This window comes from Schistosoma haematobium, chromosome ZW (assembly GCF_000699445.3).
Source record: "Schistosoma haematobium chromosome ZW, whole genome shotgun sequence".
Lineage (NCBI taxonomy): Eukaryota > Metazoa > Platyhelminthes > Trematoda > Strigeidida > Schistosomatidae > Schistosoma > Schistosoma haematobium.
In genome coordinates, this window is record NC_067195.1 from 55,420,622 (window position 1) to 55,443,398 (window position 22,777).

At 32.0% G+C, this 22,777-nt stretch overlaps 1 protein-coding gene across 1 annotated transcript in view; it reads right to left on the reverse strand.

The window, feature by feature from the left end:
- MS3_00010427 (uncharacterized protein) overlaps window positions 1–14,976 on the reverse strand; it is a gene marked incomplete at its 5' end in the record, with an annotated part of 42,069 nt that extends 27,093 nt beyond the window's left edge. Inside the window, 2 exons of the mRNA XM_051218792.1 lie at window positions 14,414–14,612; window positions 14,655–14,976. Coding sequence (XP_051071910.1) covers window positions 14,414–14,612; window positions 14,655–14,976 — 521 coding nt within the window. The remainder of the gene's footprint in view (window positions 1–14,413; window positions 14,613–14,654) is intronic.
- Between the last annotated feature and the right edge of the window lie 7,801 nt (window positions 14,977–22,777).

The window sequence follows — 22,777 nt, forward strand, 5'->3', positions numbered from 1 at the left end:
TCAACGGTTTCTTAAACAAACTTGATTGTAATTGAAGTTTAGAAATCACAAGTTAAGGAATACACTGAGAAAAACATCAAACCTAAATAGTCAATGATAATTTTGTGGTACAAACACCATCTGCCGAAATCAATTCTTAAAGTCATCACAGATTTTGCTGCCCTTCGAAGAAATACTTACAATTGATCTATGATCACAAGCATCCCTCATCACTCGTAATGTTTGTTTAGAATGACAATATTATCAAGATGTTCCTCCCATTTATGCATAATTGACTTTGAACATCAAACTGATGTAGAGATTGTCGATGTATTTGTGCAATTCCATTAAATTTCATGCTTCGACAGAAAGCAAAAATCACAAGAATTCACAGATTTATAATCCCGGGAACGTTTGTTTTTCTTTACTCTGGTTACCTAATAAATAAACAATCTTAAAATTACCTTTCTTTCATTAGCAATTCTGTCCTACATAATTCAACATGCATTTGCTATTTATTCTGTAAAGAATTTGTTTTCATTTATTTCCTAGATAAATCTGTAAACTTTATCACTATTCTACTCGTTATCTGATTTACTGAATAACTTCTCCATAATGTTTTTACAAGCTAAAAATATCTTTCACCCTGATAAATCTTAAATCTGGATATTCAATTCATTCTAAATGCAAGTATATTTTTACCGCTGTGTAAACATCATATGAAAAACAATTATCGCCATAGCGAATAGAAATAATAAAAAAGATCAACCTTCAAAGCAGCCAGCTTATACAAATATTTATTACTCTATACTTTCAAGATTTCAGACTTATTTTGAAGGTGAATTAAAAATACAACACAGATGGGAAGTTTAGAGATAAAGTCTATGATGTCATTAGATAACGGAGTTAAAAATGGGAGAGATTTTATGTTTGTAGATAAACGATGTAATCTATGTACTCTATGGTTTATTCATTGTCTACAATTAAATCATGTTTTGAAACTATCTGTCGGTTGTAGCATACCTTTCCTCATTATTTTAATAAAGCTTTGGAAATGTTATAAGTAAAGAATAATTTTTGTTATTTTAATAAGACTTAAATTATTGAGTCTAACTTAACCCAGAAAGTGACCATAAAAAGCTTTAAGCAGTCTTAAATGTTCTATATATGTTAACAAGGCGATATTCTACTACAAATGTTTGGTTTACGAACAATTATTAATAGAAAAGTCGTTTCATCATTAGTATGGAATATCACAGCAATCTAAACAGATAAACGTTTAAAGAATCAAACTCAGGATTATATGATCTCACGGCAAGCTCATTGTTCTGTGAGCAGTGAGTTGAAATCCATTGATTCACATTTTAAATCTTAGTCGAACAGAAATGTAGAATTATATTATTCAGTGTCTTTTGTAGGTGAGTAAGTTACCCTAGACATTGATGATAACTATTTCATGGTTACACAAAACAAATTTCTTTTTAAAAATGAAAATTTATTAATGTTGAAAGAAATATTTCATTACAAAGTTTAATGTATTCATGTCATGGAAATATACAAAAAAAGTTCTCTAATCAACCTAAATCTGAATAATCAGTATATGGGTTGTGGAGATTATTAAGTTTTTGATTGAGATCATGAACCTATTGATGTTAGACCACCATTGAAAACCTGGAAGCACTAACACCTGGAAGACACTAACACTATTGGCTGTCGGCTGAGTGGTCCAGTAGGTTAAGCGTTCACGCACGAGACTGAAGACCCTGGGTTCGAATTCCGCGAGCGGGATCGTGGATGTGCACTACTTAGGAGTCCTACAATAGGACGAAACGGCCGTCTGATGCCTCTAGGTTTCCAAAGGTGGTCTATCATCAATCGGTTCATGTTCTCAATCAAAGATAAATCCGAATAAGTCTGACAATACAAAAGATACAACTCATTGAAAATGATCATTTTCATGTAAAGAAAAATAAAGAAATCTAATTATAATAACAAAGTAAATCAAATATTCATGGTTTTGTAACTTACAGCACATGCAAATGTTTTATTTTACTGTATTTATTTCATTTTTTTCCTGTGTAAATAAACAAGTTAGCAAAAACGCTTATTTTCAGTCTACAATAAGTTTGAACTTTTTAATAATGGTAATGATAATAAATGATATTAATAAATATTAGAAAATAATCAGTTTGTGAGACCGATGTAACCTGTCCCACACATCGATGTTGCTAAAAGCCAAAGTTTACCTTTAACACATCCATGAATGATAGTCCAGCTTGAGAAAACAATACGGGGTTTAGATGAATAGGAGGTTTTATCCAGGGATTTTGAAATGTGTTTATTTAGAAGTTTAGCAGTATTATCTCCTTTAAATTCAATGTTCATAAAGTATTTTCTTTCAAACTGATGGTGCTTTTTCAGGATGTTTTCTTAGTGTTAAGTTCCTATAGAAGAATCTAGGTGGATGAGCATTTTTGATGAATATTTGTCAATGTTGAATTAGTTCGTAATCTATTGTGTCATTAGAACATACTTGTCTACTGAGTGGAAATTTGTATACTTATCATTCTAGGTCAGTTTCTTATACATAGACTTCTGCAAAGAGCTGTCTGATCTTATTTTCAACCAGACATCAAGAAAGTGCCATTCTTCGTTCACTTCTATTTCTACTCAGCTATGCTGTGTATTGTCTTTTCAATCCGGCTAACCATTCCCCGATGTGTTAATATTAAAAATGATTAATCCTACAAATTACAAATGATCTAAACAATTTTAAAATACTTAACTATGACTAAATACATTTTACAAACCATATTCAAAGTATATGAACAGTTTTTGCTAAAATATCTTTATCCAATTGTGAGAAAACTATTTATCATGCGTTTTTCTAAAGCACAACATACAAATAATTAAGCTACACATAATAATTTCTCTCTTTATACAGTTAAGCAACAATCACCGGTAAATCAAACAGTATAATTGATTCTATTTATCAAATGCAATAAAAACCGTCAAACTAATCAATTTTACAAAGTAAGTTTTTATATATTCCATAGAAATCAAAACATGATACGAAACGAAAAGAAACAGTCAAACAGTCAATTATCATCTAAACAAAAAATATGAGAATTAGTACAGGGGCTGTGGACCACTGAGCCAGTGGTCCAGTTGGTTAAGCGTTCGCAGTCTAGACCGAAGGCCCTGGGTTCGAATCCTGCGAGCGGGATCGTGGATGCGTACTACTGAGGAGTCCCACAATAGGACGAAACGGCCGTCCAGTGCTTCCAGGTTTTCAGTTGTGGTGGTCTAACATCAATCGGTTCATGATCTCAATCAAAAATATGGGAATGTTCTTCCAATAAACAATTTTGCGCTCACAAATATAGACAAAAGTAATTTTGGTCAACATACAACTTAGTTATAAAAACATATCTTAATGAAAACATATAGTGTAGTTAAAACAATTATTTAATACTCAAAAAGAAAACAAAAACCCGGTATCAATTCAGTTTAGTGACAAGAAAACAACCAACTAAATAAACAATTCTGTCAATTAATATATATGATTACTTGATTAAATTATGATTTAAAAAGTAGTCTTCTACAAGTCTATTAATTGGATAAATATGAAAATAGAGTGTATATGTTCAATGTATACAAATCATATGCTAAATATTGGCAAAAACAACAAAAAAATGAAATAAAACTCATGATGTTGTTGATATAATACGTAACATCAGTTGTGGCTTATAATTTCTAACCAGAATATGTTATAACTTGTGACCTCCGATTTGAGAGCAGTGAATTATCCACCGGACCAAGGATGAGCAAAACACGTGCGAGCAGCCTAGAGTTCTGATTAGTCCTGCTTCCCTGTCTAGCCCAGCCAATTAAGTCCAGAACACCAGTCTCACCCTCTGTAATATGAATCATTATATTTCAAACATACTGAGTTTATATACCAATCAAACAGACCACAACGTACCAATAAAATAAGAAACAACATTTGTACAAGAATTAGCCAGATGTGGCTGTGAATGAGGGAGGTAGTAATTAATATACTGGGTATAATTCAAGAATGGTAAAACGTATAATAATAGTATATGTATCAAAATAAGGCTTATAATAAAGGGAATATGAATATGCATAGTTTAGGTACTGATTAATTATACAATAGAAATATACGTTTAGTATTGGTCCATCAATAGATCCCAAAGTTACCATTCATTATGCTTATCGGGACATAACAATTATTATTAGTAACTAACCAATTTCATATATTTTAATTCATTTATTGAGATCATGAACCAATTGATGTCTAACATCAATCAAAAACGTATTAATCTCCACAACCCCTATACTGTTAATTCATTTAAATTTACAATTATTAAATGATTAACAGATAGAAACAGATTACCTAACACCTATTAATATATTTAATGAAGGAGAAATTTCAGGCGTAAAATAATTTAACAGTTTAAAAAAAATCACAACAGAAATAGTTGCTTATGGTAACATTCAATATCATTTGACATTTCTTCGCAATAAATTTTAATCTACAATCAACATAACACAAATTACATAAATGAAAAATCAAATAATAACTGATTAATTAGGTAAATTTGGAAGACTATTTATATTGAAAAAAAAAAAAAGAAAAAACAACTTTATTGACTAAATGATTTTAGAGTTCAACAATGTTCAAATAGGACGAAACGCACGTCCTGGATTCCACTGCTAGCCAATATCCATCATTGCTTACAAAAAGCTTGTGAATTAAGGCAATATCGAGGCATATACACAGTATGCACATGTGCCGATAACAGACTAATCAATTGCAGTTTTAAGTAACATAGGAAGATACAAGCCAAATAATACCAAGTGAATTTAAATTCACCCCATTGCACAAGCAAGTGGTTGTCAGGACTCAGTAGCTAATTGAACAACGCGATGGCGTTTGAAGAGAATGGTACTGGGTTCGAGTCCCAGAGTGAACATCAACTCTGAGATTCAGGTACATCCAGCTGACGAGTCCCAAATAGGACGAAACGCACGTCCTGGATTCCACTGCTAGCCACTATCCATCATCGCTTACAAAAATGTTCATATTCGTTTCAGAAAAGTAGCATATCTCAAAAAATCTTCATAACTTTATTAATGATTGTATAAACGTAATAAATCATTTAGACATGTATATAGTTCCTTTATGAATAGGAAATATATATATATATATATTCATATCCTAATTATTAGGGTCAAATGTTTCCCAAAATAATGCTCAATTCTTATTTTTCTTCAGAAACTACTATTATTTAGAAAGTGATGGAAGCTGAATGAAAACTAGTTAACAATTTTATCGTAGATTTGAAGTTTTCAGTTTTGTACATAGTTAGAATTTATCTATTCTATCAGTGAGAAGAATTTCACCGAGAGTGAGAGATGAAGAGTGCATTATATTTCAATTCAAAAGTCCACATGTTTCTTGTTACGTGTAAGACATAAAATTCTGAATTCTATCTCATTTGAAGATTTCAAACACTATTCTGTTATAAAGTCATTTTTCATAGGTTAGAAAAAGCATGTTCAACATTTTTTTACGAGTAAATTGAGACCTAACTACAATACTAATTTATTTTTCCAGGAACTTTAAATTAAAAATGATAGCAGTTAGTTAATAAGGTCCTTTTACAGTCACTATTTTTTTAAAGTATTCGATCAATCATCTTAGAGATGTAATAGGTGAATAAAAGCTTGTCGAAATTGCAATAAAATGATATCTGAAGAACCTTATTCATAACGGATTAAGAATGTATATTTCAACGATAATGAATCAATGAAGCATTGTACGTTTAGAAACTAGCCAACTCAAAAACATTTGCAATTATCACTGAATGGAAATCACCAAAATATGTATGCTACCTTTATTGTATGTCATAAATACACAATTTTAATAGACTATCAATCAAGTCCATGAAATGTTTATTCCAAACTATGAGAATCCAAGCTATAAAGATATTCATTTTTCTTTGATAACCATAAAAGCAAACTTACATGTCAGAAATAACACAAATCAATCATTACAGCCAATTTTAAATTTGTTTTTCTAATTTTATGGTAAATGAGAAATTTATTCCCATATCTAACGTGTAAGATCGTATTGATGTACTACTGTCAAATAGTGAGTATACACTTGGAAACAGTATAAATCCTTTTCAAATAAAAACAGCTTTACTTTCAATGAATTGTTGTAGCAAGCTATGACTCTGAATGCGTTAGTGACTACTGAGAAAAAAAATATTTCATTTATGAAATACAGAGGGAAAACTCTACAAAAAATCACTTATTACATGATTTTTATTTAATACAGTGTACTATGTTAACAATAAAAAAAGATATGACACTTGATTTGTAATTATGAAATTGACTACTTTATAAACTGTTAAAATCTATTTATTAGAAAGTTATTTGATGTTGAACATTTTTTTAGTCTATGTTGTAGTCTACATTTCGACTCATTAGTTTTTTCAATAGTTGAGATCATGAGTCAATTGAAGCTAGACCACCATGAAAAACCTGGAAGCATTGGACAGCCGTTTCGTTCTACTGTGGGACTCCTAAGCAGTGCACATCCACGATCCCGCCTTGCGGGATTCAAACCCAGGATCTATCAATTTTTGTTAAAAACTTTACTAATCAAAGCATTACAGTTAATTATGGATAGTTGTGTGCTGTATCTATTTCGGTTATCTAACTAAATGATATTTTCACACTTTTTATTTCACGGTCTTATACTTTAATTGTTTTATCAAATACATAAGTAAAAAATCATAGTTGTAGACATTGATTATGCATTTAATTGTTCTTATTACATGGCAGTTTCCAAATGCCCTGGTACGTTCGAGGGTGGGGAAGTCCAGGGAAGTTCTGCTCACCGCCTTAACGTGGCGGAGCTGTTGTTTACGAAATTGAGAGAAAGAAGAGTGAATGTTCGGCGCTTTAACCGAGTTTGTGGACACGGGGGGTTCGCCTAGGGGAGTTGGAAAACCCTGGTTCCAAGCTAATAGTGAACATGGGCTTCAGGATTCTAAGGTAATAAATGGCGTGTGAACCAATTATTAGTCACCGGCTACCAAAGGACCGCATTTCCTGACGTTTCTCTACCGCCTTGTGGATCAGACCTTTAGGTCTAAGGCTCCGGGTGTAGCTGCGTGAGAAAACCACCTACTTCAGTCTGGGCATCCGGGCAGTATCACAACCCACACATAAACCAAGTGACTTCTGTGGTGCATGTGTATTCTGTTCCCCTTTGTATCAATATATGTGTTCAAATAAATAAATAAATTATAAGGTTAAAGTAAACGACATTTATTCGACACATTTTGTACATGAAACTAAACAAACTATGTGGAATGATAATTATTTATTGGACCAAAGAAAACAAGAAAACGACAAACTGAACCCAAAGTTTATCATTGATGGTGACTTGCAATGGAATCTAGGACACGCTTTTCATCCTAAACACTAATGGGAAGATTTAAACAAACAATACAAAATGAATTACAGTTTATCATGTTAGGTTTTCGAACATACTTATCTGTTTAAATCAATTATGCATATAGAAAATAAACATTTCTTGATGTATAGTCAAGTAACTCAAATGCATAATAATTCTAAATTGAGCTTTAAACCGAGAAAAAATGAAGAATTTAGTAACAATCACAAATTTCATTAAAGTTAGTCTAATTTAAGCAAAGTATATATTCCATATCAACACGGAACTCCTGACTTAGCGAATACTTAATTGAGTACATTCACTTGGTATTGTTTGGCTTGTATCTTCCCATTGAGGTTTAAGACTGCAATTGATTAGTCTGTTATCGGCATATCTGCATACTGTGTGTATGCCTTGATGTTGCCTTAATTCACAAGCTTTTTGTAATCAATGATGGATAGTGGCTAGCAGTGGAATCCAGGACGTGCATCTCGTCCTATTTGGGACTCGTCAGCTGGATGTACCTGAATCTCAGAGTTGATGTTCACTCTGGGACTCGAACCCAGTACCATTCTCTTCAAACGCCATCGCGTTATCCACTTAGCTACTGAGTGGATGAGCCCCAAATAAGGCGAAACGCGCATCCTGGATTCCACTGCTAGCTAGTATCCATCATTGCTTAATTGATTACAGCTTATCTATACAAATTCACTTGATGTTGTTTACTTGTATGTTCCCATTGTTATTAAAGACTACAATTGATCAGTTTCTTGTTAGCATATATGCATCCTTTGTGTGAACTGTCACGATATTGCCTAAAGTCACAAGCTTTATAAGCAATGATGGATAGCTGCTAGTGGTAAAATGTTCACCACAGGAATACTTCAGCATGTTTTATTCAGTCAAACAAGATTTTTATTCTGAAATGATATCTTTCTTACTAGTAAAATGTATACGAAGACTATAGTGAATACTAATTATTATTATTATTATTATTATTATTATTATTTATAATTTATAATATCAAATCACTTCTTTCTTTTAAATTATCTAATTCTAGATACAGTTATTGATATAAAAGACAAAAAATAATACGGAAACTATTACTAACATATATGTCTCTATAGATAACAGATGTAATAGACAATATCTAAGCAGGCAACAATCATCTTTTGATCTTAAACATGTTACTGTATTGAACATATGTTAGAAAATTGTTGATTTATAGTTATAGTTTGGACGAATCATCTTTTTTACGTAGATAATTAAATAATATAAAAATATGTAGTTTATTGGGGGAAAAAATTGATTGGTTAATTGACAAAAGAAAAAATAAAATTTGTACTTGTAACTAACTGGTTGTATGTGAATTAGATTAATCGGCGAAACTATAATTTATGGACGAACCTTACTTACTTACGCCTGTTACTTCTCGTGAAGGAGCATAGGCCGCTCACTAGCATTCTCCAACCAACCCTGTCCTAGGCAATACTTTTAGCTCCTCCCAGTTGTTATTCATCCTTTTCATATCTGCTTCTATTTCCCGAAGTGATGTGTTCTTTGGCCTTCAAATTTTCCGCTTCCCTTCAGGATAACAAGTTAGGGCTTGCCTCGTGATACAGTTTGATGATTTTCGTAATGTATGCCTTATCCATTTCCATCGTCTTTTCCTAATTTCTTCGTTACCTGGAAGCTGGTTCGTTCTCTCCCAGAGAAGGCTGTTACTGATGGTATCCTGTCAATGGATGTTGAGTATCTTGCGTAGACAGCTATTTATAAATACTCGTACCTTCTTCATGGTGGTTGTTGTAGTTCTCTAAGTTTCAGCTCTGTACAGTAGAACTGCCTTGACGTTCGTATAAAAAATAACAGGTCTCAGATTTTGGCGCGAAATTCACTCATACGTTCGGATAAATGGAGTTTTGGCATTTTAGTTGATGTTAGTTCGTGATGAAAACCCTAAATCTAATTTCTAACCTTAACCATCAACTGTAAATCATAATTCTAATTCCTCGCACTGGTTTATAACCTTCATTTGATCCTAGTTATGAGGTGAACACTCTCAAGGTCACTTTAATATCACTCAAAGACCGTTCATAAATCATAGTCTCATAGTTTAATCATTAAACTATCATAACTAATTATTTAATGAATTGAGATTTCTCATGAAGGTGAATAGCACAATTTGAACTACATTGTACATGTTTAAGCTTAATTAGTATAAGAATGCCATCTGAAGTTTAAATGTATATACATTTATTAGATAAAATTATTTTCCCTACTGAATTAAGAGTTCGGTCAAAAAATCGAATTGTACATTGAGTAAGTTATATAGCAACTGTTTTATAACCAGTTTCAGTTATGGTTAATTTTGGTTAAGCCCTTTTATCAACTTACTTAACAGACTATGTTATTTGAACAGTAACAATTCTCATATTCCTTTGTACATGTGTGATCACTAGATCGCATGACAGACTAGCTAAAATGCTGATTGCTTAAATATCACTCGATGATTCATCCTTCTCCCCATGTATATATGTACTCAAATTATATTATTAGCCTTTGCTTTGCCTTGCTGCGCCCTTATGCTCTTTGACTATAAATGTACCTATGTATTTGCTCGCATATACTTATTCGCTTCTCCGCTTCAAATACGCTCGATGTGTTTATACCTTTGTGATCTGCGCTATCTGCAAATAAACTGTAGTTGCCGCTTCCCTTTGCCTTCTGATTTCAAACACCGTTGAAGATGATATAATAACAGTTACAAGGGTGATTGATTAACGAAGCAAAGCCACTCCAGTCAGATTGTGTGCATATATCATAATTTGGTTTTCTAAAAGTTACACGATAAGAAATCATTATACTTTGTTAGGTATTTCTTTTATGGTATGTGCAGTTTTAGAAAAAAAAACAAGGAAATCAAATAATTGACATGACGTTTTTCGCTACTTATAGTCAACATGTTTTATAAAACATTGAAAAAAGGTATTTTGCAGAATTCTTTCATGTAACATTAGAAATATCAATTCAGTAAATACATTTCTATTATGTCATCAATTTATTTTAAATATTATATCAATGTTTACTATCAAAAATAATTTGGAATCATCATTTATAAATTTTCTAGATTGTTTTCATTTAAAGAAATGATGGATGGTGGCTAGCAGTGGAATTTAGGATGCACGTTTTATCCTATTTAGGACTCGACAGATGAATGTAACTGCATCATAGAGTTGATGTTCACTCCGGGACTTAAACCAAGTATCGTTCGCTTCAAAATCCTTTGTGTTATCCACTAAGCTATTGAATCCTGATAGCCATTAACTTGTTCAGTGGGGTGAAGTTTAATTTCTCTTGATATTGTTTGCTTGAATCTTCCCATTGTTGTTAAGGTCTGGAATTGGTCAGTTTCTTGTTGTCATATGTGCATCCTGTGCTGATTGCCTCGATATTGCCTAAAGTGACGAGTATTATAAGCGAAGATGAATGGTGGCTAGAAGTGGAATCAAGTATGCGTGTCCTATATGTCAGAAAGAGACTGAACAATTTTAGTCCTAGACAACAATGGGAAGATACAAGCAAACAATACAAAGTGGATTTGTTTTCATTTAAAAATGATGATTTTCAAAATTGCTTACATTTTTGTAGTTGAATATAGTTTCTTTTTTATTTTTAACATTGATATATTGATTGTTGAATATCGCATGTTTTACTATTGTCAATTTTATTATTGAATTGCACAGTTATACAGGATATTTTAAGATACATTTGTATATAGTTTATGTGTACTTCTGAGTTTGTTCCACTTTCACAAGAACATTTATCAACATTAACAAAGTCCCATTATAAACAATGTATTCTGTAGATTCAACTCTGTGTATATGCAGAAATAGGGCTTTTTTCTTTATTCAAGTTAAAGCGTCTACAAGAGTTCTTATTTGTCCCATAGGGTGCTTTATCTTTATTTTGGCTTTCAGAAAATTCGTTGTTGTCCTTCTGTAGTACCATAGAATGAAAGTGAAACTACAGTACCAAACATAATCTTTTATTCAATTTTTCTCATCAATACCAAATCTTTATGTTTACTTAATTTTTTCTAATATTCATAGGAGATTTATTAAACTTCAAAATATCTAAATTCACTTGATGTTGTTTGCTTGTGTATTTAGGACTCAGTTGCTAAATGGACAACGAGATGGCATTTGAAGCGAACGGTACAGGGTTCGAGTCCTGGAGTGAACATTAACTCTGTGATGCAGATACATTCAGCTGACAAGTTCTAAATAGGACAAAATGCGCATCCTGGATTCCACTCCTCGACGATATCCATTTTTACTTCAAAATATCTGTTATATTCTTGTCTTCCTTTTATTAAAATTTTGATGTGACGCGTTTAGCTGCTCTTTTGAATCAATATAGTACAAGTGAAATTTCAGGGTTGAATAAATGTGAGGAATTATAACCTATTTATGGGTTCCAATGTGTCAGGTTTACAGTAGGTAGACGGATTAAGAGTTCTATTCAGAAAAACGTTCTTAACTAAGCCGTTTAAAAGTAATATTTCATCATGTTCAGCTTTATTTTCGAAAGAGAATTTCATATTATTCGGTTATGTACTTATTAGTTTTCGAGAAAGTACCTAAGGATATATTTTTTTTAAGTACATGAAATCACTTAAGTCGTAGGTCATGCAAATACCATGGATTACAAAACATCTTATAATTCAAATATTTCTATATATCACAGAGTGAATTTAATTTGTTCTCCAGAATTAGAATGTAACCCATTAGCAACCCATTCTAACCAGTACTGACTTTATAAATGAGTACGGAAATCTTTGAACAAGCAAATACAGTTTACAAAATCTGAGAATAGAAAGTGATAGAATACATATATGATCTCATTTTAAGAAACATCGAAACATCTCCTAGAATATGTATTGAAAGCATACTTCAAGAACGCATTAATTAGAATCGAGGATGCAGTTGTTAAATTTTCACTTATAATTAAAGTACCACGTATAACGACAAGTAGAAATACCTTTGTATACTGCTTAAAACGTTTTAAAAAAATTGGCGAAAATTATTTTTACAACCAAAAAGTAAAAATGGTAGGGTTAGGCCTACCAAATGATCAATTTTTGTCTAATTTAATTATATACAACTGGCAAATCTACTCTATCCTTAATTCGTAACCCTAAATCCTTGGTTATAAAACATTCGTTAGTCTGGTGAACCAACGAGGTAAAGCGTCTTGTATTTTTTGAGTGAAATCCAGTCATCCATATGACACAGCAAGATTACATTAAAACTGATATCCATTCAGGAAGAAAAACCTTAACCCTAAATCCCTAACCATGTCACGAAATATTTAACATCAACGAGGAACAATGTGGGAACTCCTAAAAATCTCTTCAAGTCGTTGTACAAGTTCAAGAATATGAACAAACTGTATTCATCAGGATGAGGTTGTATGTCATAGTTTTTTGAACTGATAGGCAGTAACCTGACAAAGCCGTGGTTATACATTTTATATATGCGAAATCTCTTCATACTACAATGCTAATATTTCCTTTCTTATAAAATATGATTAAGCTTATAGATATATTTTCTATAAGGTTGATTATTCTTGGTACTTACAAATATTCAATGAATACATAACATTTTCTAATTAATAATCATTTCATTATTCAGTATTATATGGAAACTGTATGGAAAACGTTACATTCCAATGTTCATAAGTAGGTAAATACATTTCAAAACTAAAAGTATTGAAAAATACTTTCCAACTGTAAATATACGAAAAGATTATGTTTATTGTCTTATACTATTTTGTCAGTTTTCCTTTCCAAGTATCTTTACATTTTATTACGTATATTTATGTACTACAAATTTTACATTTTTATAAACAGTCATCTGGAATTCAGTATTACAGATTCTTGACTTGGAAATTATCAACTTTACTCATTATTAACTAATTTATGGAGAATTCGAGGTTTATTCTTTTTTAGTAAAGACTATACTTTAAAGATCTTTTTAATAGTTGAATTCATGAGTCGATTGAAGCTAGATCACCATGGAAAACTTGGAAGCACTGGACGGTTTTTCCATCCTTGTATGAAACTCCTTAGCAGTGTTCATCCACGATCCTGCATCGCGAGATTCGAACCTAGGATCTATCAGTCTCATGCACGAATACTTAACCTCTAGATTACTGATCTAACCGGCGTTCAACGGTGTCTAACTTCAACTAATACACAAAATTAAGCGACACGTCCACTATTGTCTTCATTGAGTTACTATCTCACAACAGACCCGGTTGAACTCCACTGGTTACGCTTCTCACTAGAGCTCCAGGAAATACCTCTTGAAGCTAGTCACTAGTGGGCATAGGCTGATTAATATCATAAAGGGGTTTTTGTGAATATTATAGTAATTTAATAATTGAGATCATGAAGCTAGACCACTATGGAAATCAATTGATTAGGTTACAAACAATTGCAATTAAGAGGTACATCGATTTTGAAATGAATTATTTTCAGTAAAATTTGACTTGAATCAACTCAAGAATGGATTATTTGATAATTTTCATTCTAAATTTTGTTTAACGGTATGTGAATTGTTAAAGTAGTGTGTTAAAAAACTCACATTTTCAATGGTTAATTCTCAAATTCATAAGTATCCACAGTTTTATTATTGTGTATGTTGTAACGGGAAGTAAATCGGTTACTTGTCATTAGTTGAAGACTAGACCCTCACATTTCACAAAGTGCGTTTAACCACTCGACCACTACGTCTACGCATGATAGTTAAACTTTTCATGTTTGATCTACATACAACAAGGTTAGATGATCATTCAATCAAATTAGTAACTGTCATTTCAATCTCAACATGGTTAAACTTTATATATATGTAAAAGAAAATAAAGTTATCAACTTACCATTTAGATATTGTTGGTGTTACAGATCTACCAGAAACATATGCATTAATTGCTACAATTAAATCAATTAATAATGGTATAATAGTTAATGCTAAAAACCAAAATCTTCCATCTTGTTTCTCTTTTACAACACTTACAATAGCTGTACATGTAAAACATATAAATCCAATACGTACAATTATTGCTCTAAATGCAATCACTAAATGTACAAATGTAATCCAACTTTTCCAACAATATTTACCATATTTATGTGTTCTCCATGATGGTATATGTGTATTGGATTTAGTTAATATAATATTTGAATGAATATTTTTACTATATTTTCTTATATTTGATGATTTGATTGATTGATTAATTGATGAATTAGATGGTTTAATTTCTAAATAATTATGAATTGATTCAATCGATAAATTATCATTATTATTATTATTATTAGATTGATTATTATTGATTATAGAATTTTGTGAATAATCTATAATAGGATCTGTTTTATGAAAATTTTTTGAGTGATTTTTAGTTACTGGGGTAGCTGGTTGAATTTCTATGATACATGATGGTTGCATGATTTACAAATTTATTGATTAAATTGATTATTTAAATAAGATCCTGTATTTTTTTTAAAAAAAAGAAGGAAAAAAAAGAATGTCACTTAATTCTAGTGAATAAATCATATAATTTTACTGATTGAAATCATGAGTCAATTGAAGCTAGACCATCATGAAAAACCTGGAAGCACTGGACGACCGTTTCGTCCCAGCACGTGACTCCTCAATAGTGCGCATCCACGATCTCGCACCCCGTGAGATTCGGACCCAGGACCTATCGATCTCGCTCGTGAGCGCTTAACCAACTAGACCACTGAGCCGGCATCCAACTGTGTTAATGTCTGACTTCAACCAATCCACGAAATTGCGCCAACGTATATCATTGTCTTTAGTGAGTTGACATCTCTCAACAGACCTGTTTGAACTTCACTGGTAACGGCATCTCACTAGAACTCCAGGAGTATCTCTTGAAGTCAGTCAGATGCTTATTATCAAAAGGGGTTCTGTGGAGATTTTAGAATACTGGGACGAAACGGCCGTCCGGTGCTTCCAGGTTTTCCATGATGGTCTAGCTTCAATTGACTCATGATTTCAATCACTGAAAATTTATAATTTCAGATAAACTTTATAGACAACTGTCTATTATCTTAAAACTTAGATGCACAAATTTTTACAAAGTTGTTCATGTTGATTATTCGTTAAGTATTGCTCTTTAGTTACAACTACAGATAAGACATTGATAAAATACTATGTATTACCATGTACATTATTTAATATGCAAGATATCTGATGTAAAGTTAGTCCGTAAGTATTACTATTCTGTAGTTTCTACAAACGTCCAATTTAGATATCGAACATATGGTGTTAGATTACGAAAAGACTATCTAATTTTAACTAATATTTGAAATCTTTTTGTGCAAGTTATTCAAACAAACATTTATTCGATTATATTGAGTAGATAATGAATTTTGATTTCATAGTTTATTTCGATCATGTGATTAGAAGTATCTCGATTAGTCTGAAAGTGGTATTCATGTCCTGATAAAACATGGAACCTTTATGTTACCTCAAGTAATATGGAATCGATTCTTAGTAGGATAATATAGCTGTATGTAACCAATAGTTCTCAAACTAGGTTGTAATACCTATATGGTTATAATTGATTTTTAATTGCTGATCCATTGAAAAATATTTCTACACTAATGTCAACTTACAAAAACCATTAAATATTGTAGGAGACATATGATTTAATTTTAAACTTCTATAATAATTAACAATGATATTTATTTGACATAGAGTCTCGTTAATTACATCAAATAACTGTATTCTGTATTTGAATGAAACGTATAAAAGTAGGTATATGAAGAGTTCAAGCAGGCTTATATTTTACAATAACTGAATTTTCCACCAATCTATATAACAATACCGTGATAAATAATTGAAATTCATTTTAAGCTCATTCCTGTGAATGGATTGCTTAAGAAAAGCATATTCATCTGTCATTTGCATTGATAATCCTTAATACATTTTTAATTCCAATACTAATAACAAAATGTTTTTTTCTAGTAATTTCTGTTTCATATTTCCAAGCATATATATATTTATGTATTTATTTGATGTCACCTCATCTTCACCAACTGAGATGGTTGGGTCAGGTATTACTCATGCCTGAATACCGTTTACCACGACGCGCAATGCTGACTAGTGTTGGAGATTGGTAAAAGAAAGTTAGGGGTGGCCAAACAAAAACGTGGTATTAGTGCTTGAAAACACTGACTTCTAGTCTGGGCCATGTTAGCAGATGCAAACTACTTGGTTGGGTTCCGCGTGACCATCGTAACTAATAGTTGGATACTCTGGGTGACATGGCTCAGAATCGATCACAATGGCGTAGGTGTACACACACTTTGTCTGCCCTTAAACCGTGAGATTAAAATCTCTCCATATCTTTCTTTCTGCGAACCCGATTCAATCAACAAATTATGTATGCGCTCTAATTTCTTGTTAATTGTATCGACTGAGCATATCGTCCTAGCTCTATTTGCTAGACATTGATTAGGTTCCTCTTATAATGAAGGGGTACAAAGCTTAAGAAATGTGTATACTGGCTTGATGAAGAACTTTTCCTATACACACTTCTACTGATAGAACAATTTCCTTTTCTGTTTAACAAAACGTCAAGGAAATGTAGTTTATTGTCTAATTCTTCTTCACGTGTAAATTTAATTGCTGAATGTTTGTTGTTAAATAGTTCTAAGTATTCCTCTTTTCCAATGTTATGATCGACAATAATGAAAGTATCATCAACGTAACGACAATAGAAGTTAAGCTTATCGATAACATCTTTGATGGGTCCGTTTTTTAGTTTCGCAAGGAAAGAAACAACAAGGATAATACCTAGAGCTGAACCCATCCTTATGCCAACAATTTGTCTATAATATATGTTATTAAAGACAAAATGGACATTCATTGTACATTTCAGAAGTAATTCTTTGAGACTAACCTCAAGAATTCCAATGTTGATCTGTTTTTCAAGTAGTTGTTGGCACATTATTCCTATGGTTTCAGCTATATGTAGGAGGCGGGAACGAACTCCGTTGGGAAATGATGGAGGTATACGATAGATCACTTGAAATGACTTCGATTTATCTACAGGATGATTGCTATCACTAAGATTTGCCAAGATAGAACTGTGAATTGTTTTTATCTGACCCCTATTGCCTTGATTGGTTTAACATTTTCGTATAAATATTCATGTATATTAGAGTAAAGCCTGATGACGATCTAATTGGAAACAATTGTTCGCTTATATGTGTTGTGCTATTCTTATTATGTTTACTAATGCATGTTAATGATCATTATATATTGATATACTTGTTTAAATAGTTACTGGGTCGATTTCACATTTTTAAAACTGTTTCTGGGGTAATAGTGAATTTGGTTGTTTTATGTATTTTTTTTCTTTCCTATTCACACTACGATTTACAATTGAACCAATAAATACGAATCTTTTTTTTAGTAATAAACAACAACAACAACAAAAAAAAAGAAAAAACAATGATCCATAAAATCATTTCGTAAATGATGATACAACTAATTCAAATACCTTTTGCATTTTAGTTAATTTTATAAATTATGTTTAATTTGTAAAGAAATAAGTACAAAACAATAATAAACTGTTATGTTTATGACATAATTAAAGAAATTTTTACAATATAAAGCGGTTACTGTTTTAGATCAAAGAAAATTGATTCTTATTTGTTTTATATTAGATTGTTGAAATTTAGTTCGTTCAACTTTTTTTCTAACGGAGGTAAAAAAAACATGGTGAAATCATAAGTCAATTGAAGCTAGACCACCAGATAGGGTTTGTTGTGAGATATCAACTCACTAAAGACAATGGTGTACGGTGGCGCAATTTCGTGGATTGACTGAAGTTAGATATTAACACAGCTGGATGCCAGCTCAGGGGTCGTTTGGTTAAGCGCTCGCGCGCGAGGCTGATAGGTCATGAGTTTTAATCTCACGGGGTGCAGGATCGTAGATACGCACTGCTGAGGAGTCCCATACTAGGACGAAACGGCCGTCCAGTGCTTCCAGGTTTTTCATGATGGTCTAGCTTCAATTGACTCATGATTTCAACTATTAAAATTTTTAAAAAAGATGTCCACAAAACCCCTTCTGATAAAAAAAATATGTAACCGATTTATCCGATGTGTAATTAATCTATTCATGAAATTGGTACAATATTACCAATTTCTATATACTAGTTAAGTAATATTGATTCAAGTTTTTGAAGAAGAGTGAATTTCCTATACGTTTTAATGTATCTGATTTATTCATGATTGTCAATAAGAATGAAGCTCATAATTAAGGTTTTTTATTGATTAGATTAATTGTTTATTATGTTGAATGCATTATATTTTTTCATAAATCCTTAGTTTTCATTGGCTCTCTATCTAGCACCAGTCTTTGATAAAAAGTATACAAAATAGTCATGAAATCACATGAATGGATCATAATCTCATATTTTCTATTGACTAGCGATGAGATAAATTTCTTCAAGTTCTAACGCGATGCTTCAATAAGTGAAATCAATCATTGTGGGACCGAGACAGTGACTCATCCGTAAAAAGGGTATGATTATGAGATTGAAGTCATGAAAGTATATTGCTAAGTGTTTATCAGAGAGCTGTAATGTATCATATAAATCATTCTGCTTTTGATTCCGTGTAAAGTTTCAAACTAGAAGAAAATAGCTTCATTATTCCTAATAGTTTACAAGACAAGAATTCCAAATATACAACGCACTTATTTCATAATCATTACCTTGTGCATTTCTTCGCCTGTATGACTTATTAATTCTTTAGACGATTTTCAAATTAAAATGCCTGGTTTTTAAGGATTGTTCCTAATGTATTAATTTCTATGTCCCAACAGACTATAAATGTACTGGTTTTGAACTATGAGAATGTACTGTAAAGCATTGGAAAATAGTACAAAGATCATAACATGACTTTAGTCACTTCATAGTAAATGTTTTACCGAATTTCTTGTTTTTAAGCTGATTGCTCAATCTGGTGTTAGTATATTTTTAAATTAAAAATGTAAGGTTTCAATAGCTTTTTTAAAATAAAAGTAGTTTACGTCGCAGGTTCATGTTAACTAAGTAACAAACCAAAATGGAGGAGCGCCAAATAGCTTATTTGCTACAGTATCGGCATCTTCAGTACTAAGATGAAACTACTGTTTAATGTTTTCTTATTTTCAAAGATTATCAAGCTAACGGAAAAATGATGTGAACTATTTTTAGTTTGAACAGTCTCCATAAAATTTCTACACAACCATTAATTGAAGCTCGATAAACTGACAGCCATTTTTGAATGTTTGGGAAATATTTGTTGACTAAAAAGATTGCATTATTTCTAAAGTGAGAAAGAACTGATAATTTTTTCCCAGAAAACTTGGCGAAAAGTAGACAACGCTACATTTCTACGTTGATAGCAATGGTTTTTTATTTAGGTTAGATTTATTTTCTATTCATTTTAGTGTTGGTAATACTCTAGTGTCAGTCTAAACGATATCTTCAGTAAATCTATTAATAGAAATAATGAAAATAAAAGCTTCTAAAGTATTATACACTGTTATGTACACCATAACACGATGAGTGAAATACAAAACACTAAAAAGGAAAAGTTTGAAGTAACCGATTTCCTTGGTTTTTCTGTTTGCATCTTCAAGTTATATTATTCTATACTGTATTGACTTTTATTTTCTGTCTTCATAAAATGTTTCTTACATGATTGGGCAAAGATACAAATAAGATTACAAACAGTTTAATCTTAGTCAGCTCAGTTCAAACGAATTATAAGGTAAGTGTAAATTACCAACACTAAGTAATCTATCTTGTAAAAGCAGTAAGATTGCAATCTTTTAAATTATTGAAACAACAGTAGATTGCATGAAACAACCAGAGTGACATATCCAACAGAAATAGGTTCAGAATCACTTAACTCACTGATTGGCTTCAGCTTCAAGATGCTGGTAATCATTCATTTAATCAGGTGAAACAACGTGCTTAACGCATAAACATACTTCTTCTGTAAACTTTATCTCAATTGAATTTTTTTTTTAATCGTACATAAGACCAATCAATTTAGCAAGTAGTTCATTTTCATTCTTGCTTACCCAATTTGTATAATATAATACATTGATTATTATGTTACATATCAATTTATGTAGTTTTAGATAAGATAATTATTGCTCATATAATATGTGATTTATATTTGTTTTGACTAAGTATCCGAAACTTTTATCTAAAAACCAGTAACATACAATCGATCCTTAAAAAACATTTAACTTTCTTAACTGTAGAACGTGGTGAAGTAATCAATTTCACAGTTCAAAGCACAAACGTGTCTTAGCTGGACCCCTGCTAAAAATCTGGAAGCGCTGGACGGTCATTTCATCTCAGTATGTGATCCTTCAGCAGTGTGTGTCCAATACAATGAATCCGGAAATCGAACCCAGGGCCTTCGGTTACGCGCGCGAGTTTTTATCCTCTCGAACACTTAGCCGGCGTCCAATGGTTTAGAATTTTAGCTCTAATTAGTCCGATATTTGTTTATGCCATCTTCTATCGCTTAAGGTGGGTAGGTGTTTTAGACCCGACCTGGTCGAACTCCAATAGTTATGACTTCTTGTTAGAATTCTATGTGTTGCATCTTGAAGCTTATCACTAGTGAGCACGTGATTACGACTGGTATAGGAGGGTTTTTAGACAATGTAAAATTTTCATAGTTTGAATCGCAAACTTACCTTATCAAGACCCAATGTCTTGGATCCAACCCTTGGAATACTACGTGATGAATACGCACCACTGAGAAGTCCTATAATAGAACAAAATGGCCGCCGAGTTTCTCATCAATTTCAACGATGATTCAGCTTAGATCAGTTCGTGATTTGAACGAAGAAAATTCTACAATTTTCACATACCCTTACGTACCAATATTTTATTCAATTCATTTTATAGGAGTTTAAAAGACTTATTATTTATTAAACCATGGTTTTTCTTGCTATGAAACTTATACAATAAACCATACTATTGGAATTTTTATGAGGCAGCATCGATAAATTTAAGTGTGATTAATCCTGAATTAGAACAACACATATAAGCGAACAATTGTTTTCAATTAGATCGTCATCAGGCTTTACTCTAATATACATGGATATTTATACGAAAATTTTAAACCAATCAAGGCAATATGAGTCAATAATCACAATGAAATAGAATAAGTCACTACACTTAATAGGTAAAAGTACAAGTTGATAGTACGAAGACAGGTGAACAGATAGTGGTAAGAATAATAAACTACAATAACAAAACTCTTATCAATAGTTAATCGTTGGAAATAGAAGGTCAAATAAACATGGGTAAATAGACTAGGAATAGTAACCACAAAACATTAAAAATCATTACGTAATAAGATGTGTGTAAATAATTAGATAGTGAAGAATACAAAGAGGCGGATAATGACAAACAAATAATGGATGTGGAAATAAGGTTAATGATAACAAAATAGAATAAAATAAATAATGATAATATTAAAAATTTTAAAAAAACATATCGTTAGTTAAGTTATAACTGGCCATGGAAGGGATAGGGGAGTCACGTATTCCTTCTGTACACATAAATTGGGGTTATATGTACGAATTCCAATGGCTTCAGCTATATGTACGAGGCGGGAAAGAACTCCGTCGGGAAATGATGGAGGTATACGATAAATAACTCGAAATGATTTCGATTTATCTACAGCATGACCACTATCAATGAGATGTGCCAAGATAGAACTGCGAATAGATTTTATCTGGCCCTTTATGTACCAAGTTGGTAGATGTTCACTCATTCGTTGGTTAAGTTGCCTGGTAGTACGCCCTATATAGCTATCTCCACAGGAGCAGCTGAATTTGTAAATGCACATAGAAGAGGTCAACTCAGGTAACTTATCCTTCGTTTGAGTAGACATCGCTAGTCGACAAGAGAAGGTCAACGCAAGATTGGCTGCGTAGAATGTCCTGGTGATTACTTTAGTTAACCTATATTTCAGAGTGTCACTTGCCACATCCCCGTTGAATTGCACTTTCATGTATAAAGGTTTCTTACGAACAGTCGAGACCTCCGACTTCTTTATTATATCCTGCATGTATTTCTTGATGAACGCGCTGGGGTAGCCGATCTCGGTCAGTGAGTTGTTGAGAAATTCAAGCTCCTGACTTAGAGTGTCTACTGTACAGATCTGTTTTGCTCTGCTCGTGAGAC